This window comes from Budorcas taxicolor, chromosome 11, assembly GCF_023091745.1.
Source record: "Budorcas taxicolor isolate Tak-1 chromosome 11, Takin1.1, whole genome shotgun sequence".
Classification (NCBI taxonomy): domain Eukaryota; kingdom Metazoa; phylum Chordata; class Mammalia; order Artiodactyla; family Bovidae; genus Budorcas; species Budorcas taxicolor.
In genome coordinates, this window is record NC_068920.1 from 163,681,263 (window position 1) to 163,705,663 (window position 24,401).

Sequence of the window (24,401 nt, forward strand, 5' to 3'; positions counted from 1 at the left end):
GCGCCTCTGCTGGGATGCAGCCAGGAAGTGGAGCTGGCGCCCCGCCTGGCGCCCACATCCTCAAGGGCCTGAACACCCCGTGGGCCTTGGAAGCCGCCCTGCGGAGGTGCCAGACGGAGTCCCATTCACTCCCGGGAGAGGCGGCCCCCAGGGCCTCCTGGACTTCCAGAGGCACGTGCCTCCCCTCCTGTTTCAGAAGCCTCTTCCCCAACGCCTTCACTAGAGCAAGCTTGTGGGGGGGACGCATGGTTCCTTCCCTACAGGTCCAGGTGCAAAGTCACACCTGGGCCACATTCTAAATATATTCAGAATTTGCAGGCAGCAATAGCAGAGCATGAAACCCAGCCCAGGGTGCTTCTGAGTGAAGGGCCTCACACGACTGCCGGGGGTCCCACGTCCAGGAGGCATCCCAGGCCGCCCATCTCTGGGGATCCAGCCCCCAGGCTGAGACCGTGGCCCCAGCCCAGCGTAGACACTGAGCGGGCCTTCACCCCCTCGTGCGGTCGGCCACGTGCTCACGGACACAGAGAGCACGTTCTCCTCTGTAACAGAACAGCTGGGTATCTCAGCGGGGACACTGGAGTCATCTTCTCTGTAGACGCTGTGAGAACCCCTAGCGTGATGCGGACCTGGGGGAGGCCTGGCCCCTAGGACCCCGTCACCTCCTCTCCCGCCGTACCAGGGAGCCGGGCTTGGAAGGGCCCAGGAGCCGCTGCACCTGCCCGTTTCCGGAGAAAGCGGGGCTGCAAGCGGGCCCCAGCTGCGGCCTCCTCTGCTTGTCCCCTCAGGGCCCCGTCTTGGACAGCCTTGTCCTGCGTCTGCTCGGTCAGAACAGCAGACAGGAACCACGGCCCCAGACCCGGCAGGGGGCTCGCCACCCACAGTCACGCTTGGGGGCGGCTCTGAGGGGCTCCAAGAGATGAATCCCCGGCCCAAGACCACACAGCCTGAGCCGGGCCGGGCCACCTCCTCTGGCCCTGACGCCCCCAGCAGGCCGCGCCACCGGCAAAGTCTCGGTACAGCCGGAGGGCCGAGGGGAGCATCACCAATTCCACCTCAAACCTGAGTCAGCCCACAACGGGGTGAGGGTACAGGGAGCCAGCTGGGAGAGAGCTCCCCGGGTGCCTGCCCTGACTGGCCCTAAGTGCCGCCCAGCTTTCTGCCCCTTCGGGGTTGGGGGCCTACCACATCATGGTGCGGAGGGAAGCTGAAGGTGTACTCCTGGCCCAGCAGCCAGCCGTAGGCGTAGTCCTCGTGCGCCCGACGCCCATACGCCCCGCAGTAGTCGTAGGGGAGCACCTGCGGCAGGCGAGGGGGCGTCACAGCCCCGCCCTCCTCCCCACACACGCCGCCTGGCCCGGAGCCGGGCCCTGCGGAGACCGAGGCCCACAGGACAGACTGACCTTGGCCCTGCCCTCGCCAGGCCCCACCCCCATCACGGGGCAGTGCATTGCGGACGGGGCTGGCTGCAGGCGCGGCTCAGGCATGCCAGCAGCACGGCACGGGCGCACCCTGGTCACCGTGGCAGTGGGAGGGCTGGGCCCGAGACGGAGGAGAAATGGAGCGTGGGCAGGCAGAGAGGGGGAGACAGGGGGCTGAACAGCGCACAGGGCGGGTTGACTGGGACCCCAGGGGCCAGCCCAGGGCTTCCGTCTCAGGGCCGAGGGGCTGGGACAAGGCCCAGGGGTCAGCATGCTGAAGAAGAGAGAGACAGCATCGGGGGTGGGGTGCCTGCTGCAAGGATTCCCGATGCTGTCGCCATGGCGATCCAGGACACGGTCCTCCTCCGGCCTGGCCCTGCTCAAAGGGCCTTGCACGTTCAGGAAGGGAGAATCTCTGGACAGATCGGGGAACCAAGGTGCAGAGAAGCTGCCGCCTGCCTCCAGTCCCCGCAGAGCCCTGACTGCCTGGTCTGAGGCAGGGCGGTGGGCCCTGGAGGCCGGTCCTCAGCGCCTCTTGCCTTGGCCTCTCCTGTGCTTGGCCAGCCACTCTCAGGGAGGCCCAGAACATCACACCCCACTCCTAGTCCTGTTCCTGCTGATGGAGCCCCTCCTTCCCAACTCTGCGGCCACTCCTGGAAAAGTGTGAGCAAGCCCGGCACCTCTCACCCCGCACAGGGCCAGCCCCGCCCCGTCTCTTCTCACCAGTAAGAGCTGAGGGTGAGGTCCTGACTGAACTGGGCCTCTCTGTCCCTCCAAGTACCCCCTCACTCCCCACCCCCAGCTCCTGGCCTAGCCCTGGTCCAGGGAAGGCCTTTATAGGAGTCTCTGCAGGAAGTCATCTCCCTGGCCTGCCAGGTGGCTCCCACTGGCCCCTGAGGCCCCTGCAGGAACAGCCCAGCCCGCTGCAGCCTGGCCAGGAAGCAGGGAGCCGGCGGGGGGGAGGGGGGGGTCCGGTGGCCCAATGCCCTGGGCTCCCGGGTGGCTCCCAGGTGGGAGGGGGCTGCAAAGCCCACCCATCTCAGAACCAAGGGTGTGTTCCTGATTCTGGCTCTGGTCTCTTCCCACTTGCCCAAGGGTTCTGGGAAAGAGGGGCTTCCAGGCACCAGGCTGGAGGCAGGGAGGGGTCTGTGCAGGCCCCTCCTCTCTGCTGACCCCAGAGGCCATCAGGAACTTGCCTTGGGACATGGTTGCTATGGAGATGGGAGATAGGTCGCACTTGGAAGGTGGCTGCTGAAGTATAGCAACAGAAGGGGCTTTTCATTTGTACAAACCGGTGTCCACTCCTATCCCCCCGGGTGTATTAGAGCATCACACCGCCTGCCCCAGAGACCCAGGGCCTCACAGGCAGGATGGTTTCTATTCTTTCCTCTGTGAACCCAGTTCCCTGGGAGGAACTGGGTAGGAGGTGGGAACCCCCAAGAGGGCACCCAGAGGCCAGAACACTGCGAAAACCCCAACTTATAAACTAACACACGGAATGCATAATTTAGTGCTAAATCCTCCTACTCACATTAACAGTTGCAGCCGCCAAAAATATATGAGCAAAATTATGAGAAGATGCTCTAATTTCTCCCATCAACGGGGGAGTCTCGTGTGTGGCCTCCTCGCTGGGGAGCACCAGCTTTCCCGGGCCCCTAGCCCATCTGGGCGGTGGGAGGCCGGGCACTGTGGGCAGTGAGTGACGTCCGTGGCAGGGGCCCGAGGTCACAGGCGGCCTGGGCAGACCGGCAGGGGCTCGACTTCTCCAAAGGCCAGATGAGCCTCCCACCCCACAGCTCACCATGCTCCCGAGCACCAGTGACAGCGAGCGGTGCAGCCACTTCCGGTGGGGCGGACCCAGGGGTGGGCAGTGGGCGGTGGGGGGTGGGGGAGGGCAGGGCTGGGCGTGTGCTGGGGGCCTACTCACCGGAGCTGGGCCCTGGGCACTGAACCATCCCGGCCGCTCCCAGCCATGCCGCTCCTGGAACACGCAGCCTCGTGCAAGGAGCTCCTGGTAGTGGGGACAGCAAGCAGACTCAGGCCCGGTGGACCCCCAGAGCAGGGCAGGGGGGCCGGGACCCGCCACCTGACACCTCAGGGTGTGGATGACAAAGAGATGCTGGCGTTCAGACCCGGGACCCGAGCCCAGGCTGAGTCCAACCCTGGGGCTCCCTCAGTGCCCGGCTGCCCACCCTAAGAGTCCCCGACCTGTAGAGCGAGCTTCTCTCGTGGACTGAACTGTACCCCAAACTCCTGTGTTGAAGCCTTATCCCCAGAGTGACTGTATTGGGGACAGAGCTGGTGAGGAGGGAATTAGGGGAAATGAGGGCCCAAGGGCAGATTCCGGATCCTTATCAGGAGATGGGGAGCCGACACAGCCAGGAGACGGCCGTCCCGAAGCCAGGAAGAGGGCCCTCACCAGGGACCAGGCGGTGGGCACCTTTACCCCTGACCATCCAGCCCCCAGAACGGTGAGAAATGCGCCCGAGCCCCCCAGCTGGTGGCGTCTGCTACGGGACAGCCAGGGACCCCACGATGCCACAGCTGGTGCCCACCCTGGAGATTGAAACCGGGCAACAGACAAGCTGTGCACACTAGCTCTGACGAACGCGGGGTGGCAAGCGTGGCCCGCCCACACGACGGGGTGCCAGCCTCCGAAAGAAAGGACATTCTGACACCTGTTACATCACAGATGAAGCCCAGGAGCTAAGGGGAAGGAGCCAGTCACCAAAGGCCACACGGTGTATGATTCCATTTACATGAAGTGACTAGAAGAGGCCAGTCCCCAGAGACAGACAGGAAAGAACGGGTGCTCAGATGTAAAGAATCCGCCTGCAACACAGGAGACCCGGCTTCAATCCCTGGGTGGGGAAGATCCCCTGGAGGAGGGCATGGCAGCCCACTCCAGGATTCTCGCCTGGAGAATCCCATGGATGGAGGAGCCTGGCGGGCTACAGCCCATGGGGTCGCAAAGAGTCAGGCAGGACACAGCGACTGACACTTTCACTCACTTTCACTTTTGCGAGGCTGGAAGGCAGGGGGACAGGGAGTTATTGCTTAACGGGAACAAGGTTTCCTGTTGCGGTGATGAGAACATTCTGGAAGTAGCTGGAGGTGATGGTCGCACAGCAGCGTGGAGGCCCTGAAGCCTCCTGAACTGAGCACTTTAGGTTCAAATGGCAAGTTGTATGTTACACACACTTGGCCACAATAAAAAAATACAGCAGACGCCATCAGTTATTACAGTGGCAGATCTCTTTGAAGTAAATGCGGTTGGGGGGGAAGAAAAGAATCTCCACTCTTGGGTTTGGAAGGTCCTGAGGCCGGGGCCCAGCCATGTCCGGAGCCCAGGAGGGGTGGACCTCAGAAGCTGAGTCCGGCAGGACTTACAAGTGCCAGCCAGAACCAATGGGCACCCGAGGCCCAGACGGCCTGTGTCTCCCCCTCCCTGTGGGCCACCAGCCTCAAGGGGGAGGACGCACGCGGCCACATGCCAGCTGGTGACACCCGGATATGTCTCCCTGGGCATCTGAGGGGCTGGGAACCGAGGACACAAAACCTGCTCCCCTCCAGTAAGAATGGGGGCGCCTCCGCCTGAGACAAGTCGCCTCCCCAACACACACGTCAGCCGTCAGCGGCTGGGAGGCGGCACGAGGGGGCTGCTGAGGAGGAAGCCAAGGCCTGCGTGAGTGCAGATGCCTCCCCGGGGACATGACTGTGCGCCCACCAAGTCCCCTCCGGCACAACTGTACACACCTGGGCAACTTGTCTGCGCCCGGCTCCTTCCATACCAGGCTCATGGAGCAGCCCTGTGTCTTTGGGAAGCAGCTGAGCTATGCAGACAGTGCGGGTGATGAAAGCCCGGGGTCAGGGAGGGGGAACCTGAACCCACGGGGATCCCAAGATTCCCCCTGGGCCCTCCAGGCCAGGCCGGAGAGTGGGACAGCCCAGGAACCTCTGCTGACTCTGTCCTGGTGGGGTAGTGGGGAGCGTGCGTGGATGCCAGCTGCCTCCGGGGTCCAGGGACTGGTCTCAGAGGAAGGAGGCTCTATCTTCTGTAAACGTGACCTGCTCACTGAGCCTGCCACCTGCCTCCCGCTCCACCCATCCAGGGGATGGACATTCCCTGAGCATCTATCCAGAGTCAGGCTCTGTACCCAGAGACAGGCCCACGCCCCGCTGGCTGGGTCCTCGCAGGGAGGTAAGCAAAGCATCCAGCCCCAGACGGGGGCAAGGAAGCAGGGAATGGAGATGGGACGGGAGCGATAGGAGCAGGGAGACGGAGCCTGGGTTGCTGGGGACCTGGCAGAGTGCCGAGGGGCAGGTCCCAGGAAAGGGCACCTGACGATGGGTTTCATCGTATAGGTAGAAGTTTTTCAGAAGGAACGACGGCCCAAGCAGGCTGCTGCCTGGCTCGGCCTCCTGACCTGTGACTGCACACATCTGCCCCCCGCGGCTCCCCTGCCTGCTGTGCCACTCCAAGCGCGTTTTACCCGCAAATGCCGGGAGCGAACCAGCCGCCTCGTCACCTCATGTGCCCTGCAGCCAGGGGCCGTGTGCACACTGTCACCCCACACCCGGGACTCCCCGAGAGCACCGCAGCCAGCGCAGAGCAGGCACCGTGGGGCTGGGGTACCTCGTGCAGGGGGCCTGTCCGCATGTTGCGTCCGGCCAGCGGCTCGTCGTGGGGGAAGACGACGGAGTAGTTCTTGGCGTAGGCCTCGTGGCTGCGCTCCCGGATCCAGCGGCCGTGGTCCGTGAGCGAGCGGTGGAAGCGCCTGTGGTGGACACAGAGGGGCGTGTCACCGCCTGGGGACCCTCGTCCTCTCCCAGAGTCCTCCCCCGAGGGGCCTCGGGCACCCCCAAGCCTTGGGGAGCTCAGCCTCCTCGCCTGCAGCCCCCACAGCCGTCAGGCACAGGGACCATGGGCGCAGGGCCTCAGGCTGGGGTCATGCTGGGGGTGAACCGTGCCCCTCGTCCTACTGGGGGGCCGCTCAGAAGCCCGGACCTTCTGGTGGAGGCTAACATTAGGGTCTTCAGAGTCTGGTCAACAGGTGTGACGGAGTGCCCCTTTCTCCATGGGGCCCCCTCGGCGGAAACAAGGGTGAAGATGAGACCCCCCCCCCCCAAGAGGCACGGAGGCTTGTCCGGGGACCCTAGCTGTGTCTAAGGACCCTGCACCTAGGGACGCTGTGACCAGGATCCCCGCAGGTTTGTTCCTGGCAGCTGGGGGGCAACAGGTGCAGCCACGTCACCCCCAGGGGTGTCCAGCTCCACCTACGGGCCCTTCACCATTTCCCACCGAGCTCAGAGGCGCCTCCCCCAGGGCTCAGGCGCCTCCCCAGCCTGCTCATGGGCACGATGGCCGGGCCACCCGACGGGCCTTCTGCCTAGCCTCCTCGGACTGCAGGGCCGCCCGAGCCAGACTGGGCACAGCCGCTGGGCTGCCTGCCTCACTGGGCCCCGCTGGGCTGCCTGCCCTGCTGCCCTCCCCAGGCACAGCCCACCCCTCAGCTGCCCAACTCAACACCCCCCCAGCCCCCACCTCCCCCCCAACCTGTGGGCATCTCGCTTGCCCTCCAGGACCACCGCCTGCCCCGGCTGCGTCCCCACCACACTGCTGTCCTCAGGGACCCCGCCCGGGCCTCGTCGCACCTGCCTGGCTCTCGGTTCGCACGCGGTTCTACTCTGCGCGGTGCCCCAATCTGGGCGGGGCAGCGGGACCACACTCGTGAGGGTTCGGACGCCAGCTCCATTCACAGTGGCTGCTACCGCGTAAGGGGCTCCCTCCCAGGGCGGGGCTGGGTGCCAGCTGCGCGAACCCCGGGGCTGGTCCTCAGAGCGGCCTCACGCGTGTGGCTGCTGGTTTGGTTCCTTGCACGGGATAGGAGACCCACCTGCACTGAGCCAGGAGCGTCAGCATGAAGGCGGCTCATGGATGGGGGTCTGTGGGGGGGCCCAGGCGTGGCCGGGACCCAGGTGGGGATGGGCTGGGTGGTCCCAGAACAGCCGGATCCTGCCCATCTGGACCAGCCCCGCCGGCCTTCTGCCCACACCTGTGCACGCCGGTGGGTGTCAGGAGCAGGCAATCTGCTGAGCCAGAGCACCAGCAGGGGCCAGCAGGACAAGGGCCCCTCCCCGGGGCCCGCATAGGCCAGGCTGCCGTTTCCCACCTGCATACAGGCGGGCAGAGGGGCCTGCAGCCGCACGCCAGCATCCAGCCGCCCTCCCGACATAAAAGGAGCAACCCCTCCTTTCCTGGCTGCCAGGACCCCAGCGACGTTCCCAGAACCAAGGGCCCCGCCTAGGCCAGGCCCCAGGGGGCGGACACATCCCTACCGTGAACCTCAAACGCTTCCGCTGGGAGAGGGGACCCTCGTCCCCATTTCACGGATGGGGAGACCCAGGTCAGAGAGGGGAACTGGCCGAGGGCCGCACAGCTGACGAGGTGGGGCTGGGGTGGCTGAGAACCTGCCCGGGTTTCCAGCGGGGGTGTCACCGCCCCCCCGTGAGGCCACCAGGTGGGTGTCTGCCCTGGGAGCCTCCCCTACAGGTGACCCCCAGTCACCTCCGTGCCTGAGCCTGCCCTCCATGTGTAACAGGAGGAGGTGACGCAGGCCGGGGCTTGGCTCCGACCCCCTGCGTGTCTGAGCACGGGGACCAGCGCGGCCCCCAGCTCCCCGCACAGCGCCCTCTTTCCCTGCCCCGCCGCCCTTGCGGCCCGTCTCCACCCCCACCGGGCCGGGGAGGCAGAGCCGCTCATTAGTGCCGAGAGGCCCCGGGCGCCATGCCGGCAGGTGGCCTGGGGGTGGTGGCCGGCCAGTGTGTGCGTGGGGACGGGGCATGGTGCTGGGTGGGCACCAAGTCCCACGTCAGGGACCGCTCGGGTCGGACGTCCTCAGCGGGTCCTCTCCTGGGGCACACTGCTCGGGCCAGGAGAGTGGGCGGACCAGCCCCCAGCCCCCAGCCCCCGAGATTGCAGCTCTGGGGGTCTCCCTCCAGGGACCCTCTGCCCTCCGACCTGTGACCCAAGGACCCAGCTGGCCAGGGCAGAGGCGGCGGCTCTGTGCACACCCACGAAGGGGCCCCCAAGATGCTCCCACTGATGTCTTGCTTGTGAGAGAAGGCAGGGAGGGAGGGAGGCCCAGAGCCCCTGGGTGGGGAGGGCACGTCTGCCAGCCCGGGAGGCGGGGGGCTGTTTGTGAGGCCCAGGCTGCACCTTGGTCCATCACATCCCAGGGCGGAGGCCTCACCCCTGAGGGAGGGGAGACGGCAGACAGCCTGCAGGCCTGGAGCTGGGCGGCTGTGGCTCCAGCATTGGGTGACTTCAGGCGAGTCACCCCCCGTGAGGGCTCCTCTGCCTGCTGTCTATAGCGCGAGGGGCTGGGACTGGCCCATCCCTGAGGCTCTGGGCAGCTTTATCATCTCTGGAATATTCCTCTCTTGGGAGAGCACGTGGGCACAGCCCCAGACTGTCTCCGAGGCAGCAGACTGTGCTGTGCCAGGCACCACGGGAGGGGTGGTCGCAGGGAGGGGATCTCAGAGTATGCCTGCCTGTCTGTGTGTGGGGCAGACACATCCCCGCGGACACAAAGTCCCCATCAGGCCAGGACGGGGCGAGGTAAGCAGAAGAGCCGGGGCATGCCGAGCTGAACCAGCGCGATCTCCAGCCCCCCCCACCTCCAGCCCTGCCAGTTGGGGTCTCTCCAGGGAGCCCGTCTGCCCAGGGCCGTCACAGCGCCATGGGCTGGACCCCCACAGAAGCCCCTCCAAGCCGCTGTCTCCTCTGCCACCCACAGTGCTCGGCCCGCGGAACTGCCACCTGGGGACCAGAAGCCCGGCCCCACCGACCCTGCTTGGGGGCGTCACTGCTCCAGCTCACAGAGGGCGGTGGGCAAGCCGGACGCCTCCCAGCTCCGACAGCAGCCCCCGCACCCACACTGGCCTCCGCTCAGCTTTGAGCAGTGTTTCATGCACAGACCTGGTGCTGAGCATTCCGCCTACTCAGACCCGCTCCCTGCTCCCAGCGACATCTGCAGCAAGCACCTCACACCCCCGGTTCCAGAGGGACGGGCTTGCACGGGGTCCGCTTTATTCCAGTTGCTCTGTGAGTGAAGCGTGCGGCCAGCGTCTCACTCAGGGCTGCCTGCCTCCCAGACGTGCCCGCATCCCAGCAGTGACCACCCCGGCTCAGCCCCATCCCCGGGCAGCCTGCTCCCCTGGCCTCAGTCTCCCCATCTGCAAAGTGGGACGATGGGATCCCACTGCTGACTCCAGAGCTGTTGGACGGGTTAGGCAGGACACTGGGTCGAGAGGTCCTGGAAACTGTAGAGGGCCGTGGATTTGCCAAACCCAGGCACCCTGCAGCAGCACCCCCACCCCCAGCTGGCTTCTTCCTTCTTTGCTTACTGCCACCTCTTCCAAGAAGCCCTCTGGATTTCAGGGAAGGCTCCTTTCTAAAGAGCCCGGGATATTTACCCCACCCCACCCCATCCTAGCAGCTTCCCTTGTAGCTTAATCAGTAAAGAATCTGCCTGCAATGCAGGAGACCCAGGTTCGATCCCTGGGTCGGGAAGATCCCCTGGAGAAGGAAATGGCCACCCGCTCCAGTATTCTTGCCTGGAGAATCCCATGGACAGAGGAACCTGGAGGGCTACAGTCCACGGGGTCACAAGAGTTGGACACAGCTTAGTGAGTAAACCATCACCACCGCTGTCCCATTCTAGGGCAGCCACCACCCGCCCACGGGCCCCGGTGGGCACTCGCCTGATGTCATAGCCATGCATGTCCTTCTCTGGGCGCCCGTGGACGATCCAGTAAGCCAGCTGCTGCCCACAGCCACCACCCAGCATCATTCCTGGCAGAAGCAGAGAGCCGCAGGTCTGCAATCCGCCCCCAGGGCCCTGCACCCCACCTCCGTGCCCCTCCCACCTCTGTGGGCAGCATCAGCCCCTACGCCCCGGATCTCACCCTTGGGGCGCCACGTGCCTCCTCCTGGCAGGCCTGTCCCGTCTCCACCCCTGTCCCCACCACAGCCCTCCTAGGCCCACCCCCACCCCAGGAAGGGGCGGCTCTGAGAATTGGAGGAGAGCCCAGCGGGGCCCCTCACTCCCAGGATGGCTGGAGTCAGGGAGGCCCCACTGCCCGTACTCACCTGCGCTGTTGAAGCCGCAGCCCAGGAAGAACCCGCGGAGCTCGGGCGCCTCCCCCATTAGGGGCTTGTGGTCCGGGGTGAATGACTCTGAAAGGGAGGTGGGAGCCTGAGGGTCCCTCCCGGCCACAGGCTCCTGGGTGGGGTCTCCCAAGAGAGCAATAACTGAGGCGGGGGTGGGCAGCTCAAGGCCACTTCCTCCCTGATCGCTCCCGCCACGTTCTGCTGAGGTCCTCAGCACTGATGACCTGAACTGGGCTCTGCCTCGTGGGGCCCTGGTGTGTCTCGTGACTTTCTGCTGGCTGGGGGCTTCTCCCTGAGTCCCCGGCACAGCACGTGGCTTCCCGTCACCGTGCCACCTTCCCGCTGTGTCACTGCAGGGCGTTCCTGCCCGTTGGACCACGGGCAACTCAAGGGCAGGTTTGCTCACTGCCGTATCTCAAGGCACACGGTCCAGCAAACAGTCGGGGCTTGATACATGCTCACTCAGTGAATGAAGGGTTGTAAGCTCTTCAGGAGAGAGCACCAAGCCTCTGGCTCTGTCTGCCGCCAGCGTGCTGGGGACAGAGGCTAGGACAGGTGGAGAGGAACGCTCGAGCATGATTAAAAGGGGCTTCCCTGGCGGCTGAGACGGTAAAGAATCCACCTGCAACGCGGGAGGCCCAGGTTCAGTCCTTGGGTTGGGAAGATCTCCTGGAGAAGGGAGTGACTGCCCACTGCAGTATTCTTGCTGCTGCCCACTCTGGTATGGTGATAAAGAGCCGCACTTGGCAGCCACAGTCCTGGGTTCGTACCCTGCTTTACTGGTTCCCGGCTGCGTGACCTTGGCTCAGAGAGCCTTGGACCCTCATCTGTAACAGGGATCACGGTCCCGATGACCGCGGACTTCACAGGGCTGTGAGTTACTCGGTCACAAATATTTGCAGCCCACCCGCCTGTGCCCAGAACTTGGCCGTGGCAGGCGACTGAACAAGCCCCAACCCTCGGGGAGCTGCCAGGAGAATGAGAGGGACAGAGAGCCAAAGCGTGAGTAAGCAAAAAGGAGGGTGTCTGAGGGAAAAAAGCGCTACATGATAAGGGGTCTGGAGTGACCGGAGGGCGGGCCGCTCCTGACCACCGTGCCGGCGCCATCAGAACCCGGGTCACAGAGGAGGATGCCGCCCGGCCGGTCAGGGCCCCGGGCTCCCCGCGGGGTCCTAAGCTCCGTGTGCGCTGGTCACAAGCGCTGTCCTCCTCCCTGCCGGTGACCGGCCGAGCCTGGTCTCTGACCCTCAGCATCTGAGCTGGAGGAGGCCGCCAGCCCTGGGGAACCTGGGAATGCTTCCAAACAGCCGCAGGGCAGGGTGGAAGAGGCAGGGCGGAGGGAAGGGCAGGGCCCCCAGTGAGGGCCTTGGAGGCCACAGTGACCCAGGGGGGCCCTGGGTCCTATGCGGGAGCCTGTGTGCAGGTCAGGCTGCAAGAGGCAAATGGAGGAGACCAGGAGGGTGTCTGGTGAGGCCGGGACAGCTCCCAAGATGGTTGTGTTTGGGGATGACCTGATGAGCATTCCGGGAGTGCTGGAAATGTTTCCAGAATGTTCTGAACAGTCTTCACAGAAAGCTAGCAGGAGGGAGGTTTGGGGGTCAAGGGTCACCTGGATGTTTAACAAATGACTCAAGAGGATGCCGGATGCCCGGGACAGGGGCCCCCAAACTTGCCTCTGATCTCCCGACCTTGGAACGAAAGGTCTGCGGGCCTCCTGCTTCCTGAAGTCAAGGGTCCTGGGACTTCCCTCTTCTGTCCCAGAGGCCAAGGGCCGTTGACCGGCCAGCAGAAAGGCCTGTGTCCCCAGAGAACCTTCCTCACGCTGGGAAACCAGCCTCCAGGGGTCCTGACAGGCACATTCTCCCAGTGTGGCTTCTCAGGTCGATGACCTGCAGTCCCGTTAGAGCCAAGATGCTCCCTGGGATTGTCTCGGGCCTGGCAATACTCTTGCCTGGAAAATTCCATGGATGGAGGAACCTCATGGGCTACAGTCCATGGGGTCACAAAGAGTCGGACACGACTGAGCAACTTCGCTTTCGCCTTGGCTTTCTCCCTGCCAGCCCCACCAGGCCCGGGAAGCCCTGGGGCTGTGAGTCCTCGGCCTGAGCCCCACATCCTGTGCCCCGAACCCCCTGGGCTGGCCAGGGGGACCCCAGCTACCTCTTCTGGGAAAGCTGCCCACTCACCTTTGCTCCTTCATGAGCCGAACAGATTGAAGCAGCCAGGGCTGGCGGCTGTCTGGACCCCGTGTGCTCAGAGCCCAGGAGGGCCGGGCACCCTGGCAGGCCGCAGGCTGGGTGTCGGGACCCCTCCCCTCCCTCCCCTGGCCTGGCCTGCCCCTCCCTCCTTGCTCAGCCCGCAGGGACGACTTTGCCCGCAGGCCTGCAGCTCACATGTGGCCTCCCCTCCTCACTCGGCCGGCCACCCATTTCACAGATGAGGACACCAAGGCTCAAGGAACGCAGAGCTTCAGACCCAGAGTTTCCTCTCTGGGCAACTGTCTTTCTGACCCTCTCTCCACCGCTAGGTAGGCACACGCTCCCTGCTTCTTGCCTTTGTTGAGGATTAAAGGGGCCCCTCCGTGCAGGAAGGAAGGGCACACTGCTGTGATTCTGCTGGAGCCAGGATGGGGCGGCATATCTGAGCCTGCAGGCCCGCTCCCCCACCCAGAACCCTGGCCCCAAAGCCTCACATGGCACCCTCTGGGTGGCCCATCCTGTACCCACCAGCTTTGAGAGCCTGCCTCTGGCCCAGACAAGGCGCCAGTGATATCTCGGAGGCCCCCGCGAGCCCTGGCCTGAGAGGTCTGGGCCTCAGGGCTGGCTTGGGCCCCTCTTCTGTCCAGAGGCCACCCTCTCTCTGCCAGGACCACAGGCCGGCTGCCTCATCCCCGACCCCCGCCTCCACGCCCTCACCCTGGAACACACCTTCTCCCCTGCACAGAGCCCACCGCCTTGGGTTCCCACCACAGAGGCTCCGTCTAGCCTCTAACACAGGCGCTCCCTACCAGCCCGCTGGGCTCCAGGCACTCAGGTCTCAGAAGGAGCTGAGTGGACACCGTGGAGCCGCTTCACACCACGGCCCGCCTCTGGGGCCCTGGGCTCGGATCTTACTCTGGAATCTTCTCCGTTTGCACACAGCCTTTGAGACTCAGCTCAGATGCCTCTTCGTCATGTGTGGGTCTCCCCCCACCCTGGGGTCCCTGAACTCCCTGGGCCACCCTCAGATGACCCGGCCCCAGGCCCAGTCACGGAGCGGTCCCCTCTCCCCGCTGTATTCTGAGTGAGGGAGTGTGGCCAGGGGCCAGAGGGGCGAGGCTGACCGGGGGGGGCCCGCAGTCCTGAGTGAACAGCATCGGGAGCGAGCTTGGCCCTTGCTCCCCTGACTCAGCCTCACTGGGTGCTGGGAGGGGCTCACCCCACCTCACCGCTGAGAGCACCGGGTTCCAGCAGGGACTGAGCCCAGGCGGGCCCCCGGGAGGGCTCACGCGAGGGTGGGCGGGCAGAGGCCTGGCTGGGCCCCGGGGGCAGGCTTACGTCTGCTACCTGCAGGGAGGAGGCCGCACAGCGCTGCCCGCCCAGGACGGAGGGCCGGCCGGCCACGCTCTGGGGGCGGCCAGCTCCCACCCCGCCGTCAGCTCCGGGCCTCCCCACTCACCGGGGCCGCAGACCGTGGACTTAATCCCGGTTTTCTCCAGCACGGGGACCCGGTTGATGGCACCTTCAATGTGCTGGGTGAACACATCCCAGTCCAGGTCGAAGAGGCCGAAGGCAAAGTCGTCTGACACCTGGGGACATGGGGGGAAGCTGCCCTGTGCCAGCCGCCCCCTAGAGCCCGGCTCCATCAGGTGGTGACGGTCTAGACGGCCCCGTTTGTCTCCCTCCACCCCTCCACCCCCTAGAGGCCCTGTCTGCTCCCCCTTCCTGCCTGGACCCAGGCCCCCCTGCTCTGCCCTGGACTGTTGCAATGGCCTCCTGCTTGTTGCCCTCCTTCAACCCATTTGCCCAAGTCAGATCCGGCCCTTTCTTGCTCTCGAGCCCCCCAAGACCCCCTGTGACTCTGTGTCTCATAAAATCCTACACAAGCAGGCCCTGCCCATGTCCACCATAGACCCACAGCCACGCTGACCTTCCTTTGGTTCTTCGAGGAAAGCAAGCTTGGTCTGACCGCAGGGCCCTCACCTTCACGGGCGAGCTGCTGCCCACCCTCCCTCTGCACGGTCCACTCAGATGTCAGCCCCCCATCCAGCCCTGCCTGACCGTGGTCTGAAGGACATTCTTCCACACCAGTCTCACTAGGCTTACCCTCAGCCTGTTAACTTCACTCAGGGTTCAGATCACCATCCCAAATTATGTGACTTCTTTGTTTATTTATTGTGGGTCTCCCCACCAGAATACAAGCCTTTGTGCACAGAGACTTTTATCTTGGTCTTCCTCTTTCTCCCCAAAGTAAAACAGTATCTGGCTGAAAGGAGTCATTTTATTGTTCAATTTGAAGGCTAAGCACTTGAATACGGGAGCTGGGGTGGCCCATATGTGGTTGAAGTGGCTGAGGGTACTGAGGGGGGCGCTGGGCCCGCATGAACCCCAGAAGCTGCCAGGAGAGCAGCCAGGCCGGAGGGAGATACCGCTAGAGCCCCGGCGGGAGGGGAGGGCCAGGGGCCGTTTGCTGACAGGCAGGGGGCTTACTTGCCTTCATCATCTGCTAGAGTCCCCACTGTGGAGTTTGCAGCCTCTGACTACTGCTGCTCTGAGGCCAGCCCTCCGCCGGCCCCGGGTCTGTATCTGCCTGTGTGCCAGGTTCTTAAGGGCTGGAGAAATATGGGTTCGACCCCATGGGATCAGGGACCTGCCACTTCCCAGGTTGGGGGAGAGCTCCAGGACAGGGGTCTCTGGAAAAGGGCGTCTCACCTCTGAAACGCAGCCCCACGCCCCTCCTCGAGCCTTGGTGTCTCACCTCCTCCCAGAAGATGGGGTTGGTCTCATAGCCGCCCACAGACAAGGCGTCCCCCTGCAGGCGGAGGTAGATGGAGGCATCGTGGTCGCGGATGTTGGGCATGTTCTAGAGGGCAGAGCACAGAGGCCTCAGGGTCAGCGGGGCAGGGCGGTGGGCCAGCACCTCCACCAGGGGTCACAGACCCTGCGGGGCCCACGGTGCTTCCTCCTCATTGTAGGACCCTGAGGACACGGTGGACCAGGGGCCTCTGTTACACAGTGGACAGAGCCCCCCGCTCACATCCCGTAAGACGGCAGCAGAGATGTGGGGAGGAGGGGGGAGCTCAAAGGTAAAACCACAGAGAGCACAGACAGGAGAGCTCCACCAGCCTGGGGGTGCCGAGTGGGCGGGGGGCGTGCCTCAGCTGGGGCTGGGGGCGGGGAAAGAGCTTCCCAGCCTGCCTACTCCCTCCAGTCTGCAGAGGCCCAGCCTGTAGGTGGTGGCCAAGCGCGTGTGTGTAAGTGTGTACGTGTGTGCACGTGTGGGCATGTGGGCATGTGCACGTTTGTGCATGCATGTGTGCGTGTGTGTGAATATGCACGTGTGTGAGTGTGAAGAGTGTGTATGTGTGTGCATGTGGGCATGTGCACGTTTGTGTGTGAGTATGCGCATGTGTGTGAGTGTGAGAGAGAGTGTGCATGTGTGTGAACAGAAGGTTGGACTAGGGTCTCCTCAAAGCCGTTAGACCTGGATGCCCTCTGTTCAGATGCCATGCCCTCCAGACCTGAGCCCCACCCCACAGGTGCCCGGACGTGTCTCTGGTGAAAAGGGTCCCAGAGACCCCAGGCTCCAGGGAGGTGAGGAGTGGGCTGCCGTCCCGCCTCGACAACAGACTGGAGATTCTTTTGGAGACACTGACGCCAAGTCCATCATCAAAGAGAAGAGCGTTTGACAGAAGGGCTGGATAAGGCCAAGACCATCTTCCAGGTCTTAGGCTAAAACACATGAAGGCGCGGGAATCAGGAATGGGGAAAAAGTAAGAAAATTAGAAAGTCAGTCCTGAAGGTCTGACATCTACCTTACAGGGGCTCCAGGAAGAGAAAACACAGAGAATGGAGTCATAGGAAAGTCAAAACAAAAGAAAAAAAAAAGAAAGTCAAAACAAAAAGCCAAGATGACTTCTCAGATTGAAAATTGTGAATCTCAGTCCTGAAGGGCCCGCGAGTGCCCACCAAGCCCTGTGACTGGACCAGGCCTGCACAGAGGCCGTGCTGGAATAGACCATCGGGACATATGTGAACAGGTGGGTCCTCAATAAAGAAACAGCAGCCCTGGAGGCTGGAAGACCCGGGGCAAAGTCCAGCAAATTCTGAAGCCGACTTTAAAGGCAGACTTCCTCATCAATTGACTGTAAGAAAGAATAAAGATTTTTTTTGACCATTCATGTACACAGAAACATTTATATCCCCAAGTACCCTTCTCAGTAAGTGGCCAGAGAGCATGCCGTGGACCCAGAACAGCAGATAGGAACAGAAGATGGGTGAGGAGGGTCCCAGGGTGACCGCGGAGCAGACGCTGATGGAGAAGATCAGAACGAAGAGCCCTTCGGGGAGGGGAGTGCGGCTGGAGACTTTCCATGATCTCTCTGCTCTGTATGAATATGCAGAAAATATGACTGTTTGACAGATCTCCTGAGACATCTGCGCGGGGGGCGGGGGGAGGACTGCGACAGTTACGAATATAGATGTAAATATCCGGAGGATGAGATGGTTGGATGGCATCACCGATTCAATGGACATGAGTCTGAGCAAACTCTGGGAGACAGTGGAGGACAGGGAAGCCTGGTTTGCTGCAGTCCCTGGGTCGCAGAGAGTCAGACATGATTTAGCAACTAAACAACAAGCCTTCACAAAATACTCGGAACCTGAATCCAGCAATGTATAGAAAAGACTATATACCATGGCCAAATGGGATTTATTTCAGGGATGCAAAGTCGGTTTAACATCTGACAATCAATCTAGGTAATATACCATTATCAATAAAGGATGAAAAACACTAATTTATTTCAATAGATGCAGAAAAAGTATTTGACAGATAAAAACACTTTCATCATGAAAAGTTAATATTTAGGAACAAAGAGAACTTCCTGATAAAGGATATCAAAGAAACAGAATAGCAAGGAGAGATAAGAAAGCCTTCTTCAGCAATCAATGCAAAGAAATAGAGGAAAACAACAGAATGGGAAAGACTAGAGATCTCTTCAAGAAAATTAGAGATACCAGGGGAACACTTCATGCAAAGATGGGCTCGACAAAGGACAGAAATGGTATGCACCTAACAGAAGCAGAAGATATTAAGAAGAAGTGGCAAGAATACACAGAAGAATTGTACAAAAAAGATCGTCATGACCCAGGTAATTACGATGGTGTGATCACTCAGCTAGAGCCAGACATCCTGGAATGCGAAGTCAGGTGGGCCTTAGAAAGCATCACTATGAACAAAGCTAGTGGAGGTGATGGAATTCTAGTTGAGCTATTTCAAATCCTAAAAGATGATGCTGTGAAAGTGCTGTACTCAATATGCCAACAAATTTGGAAAACTCCGCAGTGGCCACAGGACTGGAAAAGGTCCGTTTTCATTCCAATCCCAAAGAAAGGCAATGCCAAAGAATGCTCAAACTACCGCACAATTGCACTCATCTCACACGCTAGCAAAGTCATGCTCAAAATTCTCCAAACCAGGCTTCAACAGTACGTGAACTGTGAACTTCCAGATGTTCAAGCTGGATTTAGAAAAGGCAGAGGAACCAGAGATCTAATTGCCAACATCTACTAGATCATTGAAAAAGCAAGCGAGTTCCAGAAAAACATCTATTTCAGCTTTATTGACTATGCCAAAGCCTTTGACTGTGTGGATCACAGCAAACTGTGGAAAGTTCTGAAAGAGATGGGAATACCAGACCACCTGACCTGCCTCCTGAGAAATCTCTATGCAGGTCAAGAAGCAACAGTTAGAACCGGACATGGAACAACAGACTGGTTCCAAATTGGGAAAGGTGTACGTCAAGGCTGTATATTGTCACCCTGTTTATTTAACTTATATGCAGAGTACATCACAAGAATTGCTGGACTAGATGAAGCACAAGCTGGAATTAAGATTGCTGGCAGAAGTATCAATAACCTCAGATATGCAGATGACACCACCCTTATGGCAGAAAGTGAAAAAGAACTAAAGAGCCTCTGGATGAAAGTGAAAGAGGAGAGTGAAAAAGTTGGCTTAAAACTCAACATTCAGAAAACTAAGATCATGGCATCTGGTCCCATCACTTCACGGCAAATAGATGGGGAAACACTGAAAACAGTGAGAGACTTTCTTTTTTTTTTTGTCTCCAAAATCACTGTAGATGGTGACTGCAGCCATGAAATTAAAAAATGCTTGCTCCTTGGAAGAAAAGTTATGACCAACCTAGATAGCATATTAAAAAGCAGAGACATCACTTTGCCAACAAAGGTCCGTCTAGTCAAGGCTATGGTTTTTCCAGTGGTCATGTATGGATGTGAGAGCTGGACTGTGAAGAAGGCTGAGCACCGAAGAACTGATGCTTTTGAACTGTGGTGTTGGAGAAGATTCTTGAGAGTCCCTTGGACTGCAAGGAGATCCAACCAGTCCATCCTAAAGATCAGTTCTGGATGTTCATTGGAAGGACTGATGCTGAAGCCGAAACTCCAATACTTTGGGAAGAGTCAACTCATTGGAAAAGACTCTGATGCTGGGAAAGATTGAGGGCAGGAGAAGGGGATGGCAGAAGACGAGAAGGTTAGATGGCATCACCGACTCAGTAAACACGAATTTGAGCAAACTCTGGGAGATAGTGGAGGACAGAGGAGCCTGGTGTGCTGCAGTTCATGGGATCGCAGAGTCGGACACGAGTTAGCGACTGAACAGCAACGTAGCCGATTTGCTTTGCTGTACAGCAGAGACTCACACTATGTTGTAAAGCAACTGTGTGTCAGTCACACAGTCAAGTCTGACTCTGTGCAACCCCTGGGCTGCAGCCCCCCAGGCTCCTCTGTCCATGGAAATCGCCCGGTGAGAACACTGGAGACGGCTGCCATTCCCTTCTCCAGGGGATCTTCCCAACCCAGGGACACAACCTGGGTCTCCTGCATTGCAGGCAGATTCTTTACTGTTTGAGCCACCAGGGAAGCGCAAAGCAACTATACTCCAAAAAAATTTAATTAAAAAATGAATTTAAGAGAGAAGTGTGAAACTTGTGCTGTAAAAATTAGAAACAGTTTAATAAAAAGACAATCCAGGGGCTTCCCTGGTGGTCCAGCGGTTACGCCTCCCTTCCTCCGATGCAGGGGGAACAGGATTGATCCCACTTTCCATGCAGCCGAAAAAGTTTAAATTTTTTAATTAAAAAAGACAATCCAGTGAACAACGAGCAAAGTGTGTTAATAGTGGTTTTTCCCCCCAAAACAAACATAAGGCAAGAAGCTCATGAAAAGATGCTCAGCATCATTAGTCATTAGGGAAACGCAACTCAAAACTACAAGATACCACTTTACACCCACAGCGATGGCTAGAAAGAGAAAGATGGACAGTAGCAAAGATCGCTGACAAGGTGGAGAAGCCAGAACCCGCACACACTGAGGCTGAGAACGTAAAACAGTGCAGTTTCCTTGGAAAACAGCCTGACAGTCGAAAAGCTGAACACGGAGTCAGCAATGCTCCCCTGGAACCCAGCAATTCCACTTCAAGGTGTCCACCAAGGGACAGGGAGACATATGTCCACAGAAATCCACATGAGTGGAACACCATGTCCACATGAGTGTTCATGTTCACAGGCACACAATCCATAGTGACCGAAAAGTGAAAACACCCCAAACGGCCATCAGCAGATGAAAACAGAACTACATCGCGGTTACAAGAGCGTACTATTCAGCCCCAGAAAGAAACGAAATTCTGATACACGAACCTTGACAACGTCAAGCAGAGTGAAAGAAGCCAGACGTAAAGGCCACGAATCATGTGATTCCATTTCATTCAAAGTCCAAAACAGGAAAGCCCATAGAGAGAGAAATCAGATTAGTGACTACCTAAGCTAAGGGTGGCATGGGAAGTGGGGGCTGATCATGTGAACGGGGCTGTAGGGACAAAGATAATGTTAGATATAGATGGCAGCTAGATGATAGGTACAGATGACTTTAATAAAACAGATGGATGATCAATAATGAATGGGTGGATGGGTGATAGACATATGATAGATGGGTTCAGTTCAGTTCAGTTCAGTCGCTCAGTCGTGTTCGACTCTTTGCGACCCCATGGACTGTAGCCCGCCAGGCTTCTCTGCCCTTGGGATTTCCCAGGCAAGAATACTGGAGTGGGGTGCCATTTCCTGCTCCAGGGGATCTTCCCAACCCAGGGATCAAACCTGCATCCCCTGCGTCTCCTGCATTGGCAGGCAGATTCTTTACCCTTGAGCCACGTAGATAGGAAGAATTGATGACAGCTACATGGGAAACTGAACTGCTGGAAACACACACTTATTAATAGCAACTCCAGGAAACACAAGAAGCTGGACTCTGCTTGCTCAGGAGTTCACAATGTTTTCACTGCCATCAGATTGCAAATACTGAGTACTGATTTAACCAACGAGTGAGCGACCAAAAATTAAGACCATCTCAGAAAGCGAGCGGGAGTGAGGACGGGAGTGAGGAGAGGCTCACTTCCCCTGCAGGCCCCAGGCACTGAGCTGGCTCTCAGCACCCCCGACCCTGGAGATGGACTCCTCAGGTGTGAGCCCTCCACCCCACCTTTGAGGACACGCAGCGACCAAAAGGGACCACCCAGCAGGGGCCCTGCCTCCTCCTCCGGTCTGCGGGCCGCCTGGCTCCTCTGAGCACGGAGACAAGGACGTCTGCGCTGAGGAGCTGCTGTCAGAGGCCGCAGGGGGAGCTCTCGGTAACCAGCACTTCAGAACCGGTGATCTCATTACCTCTGTTGTCCCTACTACCCAAAACACAGAACACACGAAATGCTGGGGCGCTGCAGAGCGGGACAGTGGGGACACCTGGTGGTCAGGACAGCACCTGCATCTGTCCAGCAGGATCAGTGTCCCTCCCTCCCGGCCTTGCAAGGCCCCAGCTGCCACAGAGAGCCCAGCACGGGCTCAGCTCAGCCCAAGGCGTCCACGGGGTACCCTCGCTGCCCCCTCCATCTGGAAGCCCACCCTATAGGTGCGACCCCAGTGCCCCTGGGGTCACACTCCTGATCCCAGCCCGCCCCCTTCCATCAGCTGCTCCTGGCCTCACCCTCATTCAGATCCTGCCAGTTGCTTCCTCCAGGAAGCCCATCGGATGGCTCCAGGCTTCCCAGTTCTCTGAGGCACTTGCTGCCTGGACCGTCCGATGTCCTCTGTCACAGTCACGGCGGTCCTCACCACGATGTGCCAGGCACTGTGCTCAGCCCTTCAGCCCACCACTTGGTTCCTCCCTCAGCACAGCCCTAAACAGTTTTAAACCCATTTTGCAGAAGAGGAAACTGAGGCTCTGGCGGCACCTCGGCTCGCCTGGCTGGCTAATGGAGGGGGTCGGGATGCAGACCCCGAGCTTGGGCCTTTTCCCACGGCTCCACAGCAGCAGAGCAGAAGGTGGAAGGCAGTGGGGATGCCAGACCATCACACGGCATCCGGGCCACTGTGTTTGATGGACGCAGAGACCAGATCCAGAGAGGTCCCTGGAGGAGGTCACAGAGGAGCTGAGGACAGCGTTCGGTTAGGACCCAGGATGGCACGGCTTCTTAGAACTGGGGTCCCTGGGGCAGCCCAGCTTCCTGGCCCCCCAGGAAGAAAGGAGAAAGGCATGTGGTCCAGGGGGCTGAACCCTGAGCCCTCACCAGAAGCCTGGGGTGTCCAGGCCCCCAACACTGTGAGGCCCAGACCTGGGCAATTGGCCCCTCACAATACAAGACTGTCCACTGTCAGGGAGTCTCCTGACCATCCATAAACAAGTCCAGGTGTCAGGGACCTCCCAGCATGAGCCCCAGAGCCTGATCACAGGAGCTGCCTTGGCCTAAGCGAGCTTGTTCTCTGACTCACCAAGGGGTCAGACCATGTGGGAGGTCAGGGTCAGGGGCCCATTCCTCCAGATTCAGGCTGCCCAGGTGTGACCTCAGGAGAGGCTGGCCTCCCAGACCCCCCACATGGAGGGGAGCATGGGGAACTTGGCCCCTAGCCCCGAATCTCCTCTTTTCTCCTACAAAGAGTCTACGAGTTTCTAGGGCTGGTGGCCCTTCCCTGGGGTGGAGCCTGGGGTTCCCAGAGGCACATAGGTCTCTGGGAGATGGTAGTGTTTGCAAGTAACATGAATAAGCCCAGTGTGGTGCTGATCTTAAAATTTCAGGGAGGGTCCACGCTGCCCTGCTTCTCCCTGAAGCTGCCTCAAAGCCAGACAGCACGTGCGGAGAGGCTGAGGCTCCGTCCCGGCCTCCGTGGATGCCCTGTGACCCTCCTCCTCCCCACCAGGATACGGCCCTCCTCTGCCCAGACCCGTCCCCAGCTCTAGCCCAGCCCCCATCCACAGATTCCCTGTTGGTTCAGTTAGTAAAGAATCCGCCTGCAATGCAGGAGACCCTGGTTCAGTTCCCGGGTCGGGAAGGTCTGCTGGAGAAGGGAAAGGGTACCCACGCCAGAATCCTGGCCTGGGTCGCTAAGAGTCAGACGAGGCTGAGCGACTTTCGCTTTTCTGTCCCTTCTACAGTCCAGAGCGGTCAGAAGGTGACCCCTGGCGGCCACCGGAGATATTTCCCTCGGAACCAGGGCCGGGGGCTCGTCCCATGGACACTGCCTCTTTCCCCAACGCCTCACCGTGCGTGGCACACCGCAGCCCTCAGGAGGAATGTGCTGGATCACATCAAGCCCATCCCTGAGTACGGGAACTTGGTGTCGGAAGAGGGGGGCGGGAGAGGGTAGAGGCTTCAGTCCCGCCCCAGCTGCCCGCCCCCTTCACCACAGGGCCCACCCAGCGGCCAGCCTGGTGAGCCAACGGAAGCCAGGCTCGTCCAGGGCAGGGGCGAGCCTCCCGGGACCCTCCCTGCTGGGGCATGGCACTAATCAAGGTCAGCCCCGTCTCTTACCCACACCCGCGTGCCAAGGCCCGCCTCAGAACCGCTTGCTCCTCCCCAGCTGCCATGCCCTGCACCCTCCCCTCTTCCCCTTATCTCCCTTCTGCCTTCCCTTAGATGTCTCAGGAGACCCTTCGGATGTGGTCTCTGCCAGGGCACTGCCCTGGTCCACAGGCTGTGGGTCCCTGGAGCCCCAGTGCTTGCCAGCCCGTTTTAAAATAAATGTCTATTTACCTGTTCGTAACCTCCCATTGCCAGCTCACCTGGGCAAGAACTAGGTTCTTATCTCTGTTACAGCCCCAGCTTCTAGAACAGGGCCTGGAGCACAGAGCTTACCCAGTCAATGTTTGACGGAGAGGGTGGCGGGGAGGGTGGGTTGGTTATACGTGTGAATAAGCGGACAGATGATGGAGGAATGAGTCGGGGAGTGGCAGACGGGTGGGTACGGGAGAGGAAGGATGGGCAGGTGAATGGGTGGATGAACAGGTCCATCAGCAGACGGGGGGACGGACGGACAGGACGGGTGGACGGCGGGCTAGAGGGAGGGAGGGATGGAAGGAGGGATGAGCAGATGCAGGGAGGCAAGATGGACAGAGAGGAAGTGAGTGCAGGAAAGACGGGTGGGCAGAGGGAGAGATGGGCACGGGCACAGAGGGACACGCAAGCAAAGGGATGGACAGGGCGGGGACTAGATGGAGGCGTGAGGGGACGGAAGAGGTGCGTGGAGGGAAAGAGGCGTGGGT

At 60.3% G+C, this 24,401-nt stretch overlaps 1 protein-coding gene across 1 annotated transcript in view; it reads right to left on the minus strand.

Annotated features, from left to right (window-relative positions):
• SARDH (sarcosine dehydrogenase) overlaps window positions 1-24,401 on the minus strand; it is a 56,622-nt gene that overhangs the window by 27,677 nt on the left and 4,544 nt on the right. Inside the window, exons 6-12 of the mRNA XM_052648744.1 lie at window positions 15,553-15,657; window positions 14,254-14,383; window positions 10,576-10,662; window positions 10,188-10,278; window positions 6,058-6,199; window positions 3,349-3,432; window positions 1,186-1,299 (exon numbers count right to left, since the gene is read on the minus strand). Of these exons, the coding sequence (XP_052504704.1) occupies window positions 1,186-1,299; window positions 3,349-3,432; window positions 6,058-6,199; window positions 10,188-10,278; window positions 10,576-10,662; window positions 14,254-14,383; window positions 15,553-15,657 (753 nt within the window). The remainder of the gene's footprint in view (window positions 1-1,185; window positions 1,300-3,348; window positions 3,433-6,057; window positions 6,200-10,187; window positions 10,279-10,575; window positions 10,663-14,253; window positions 14,384-15,552; window positions 15,658-24,401) is intronic.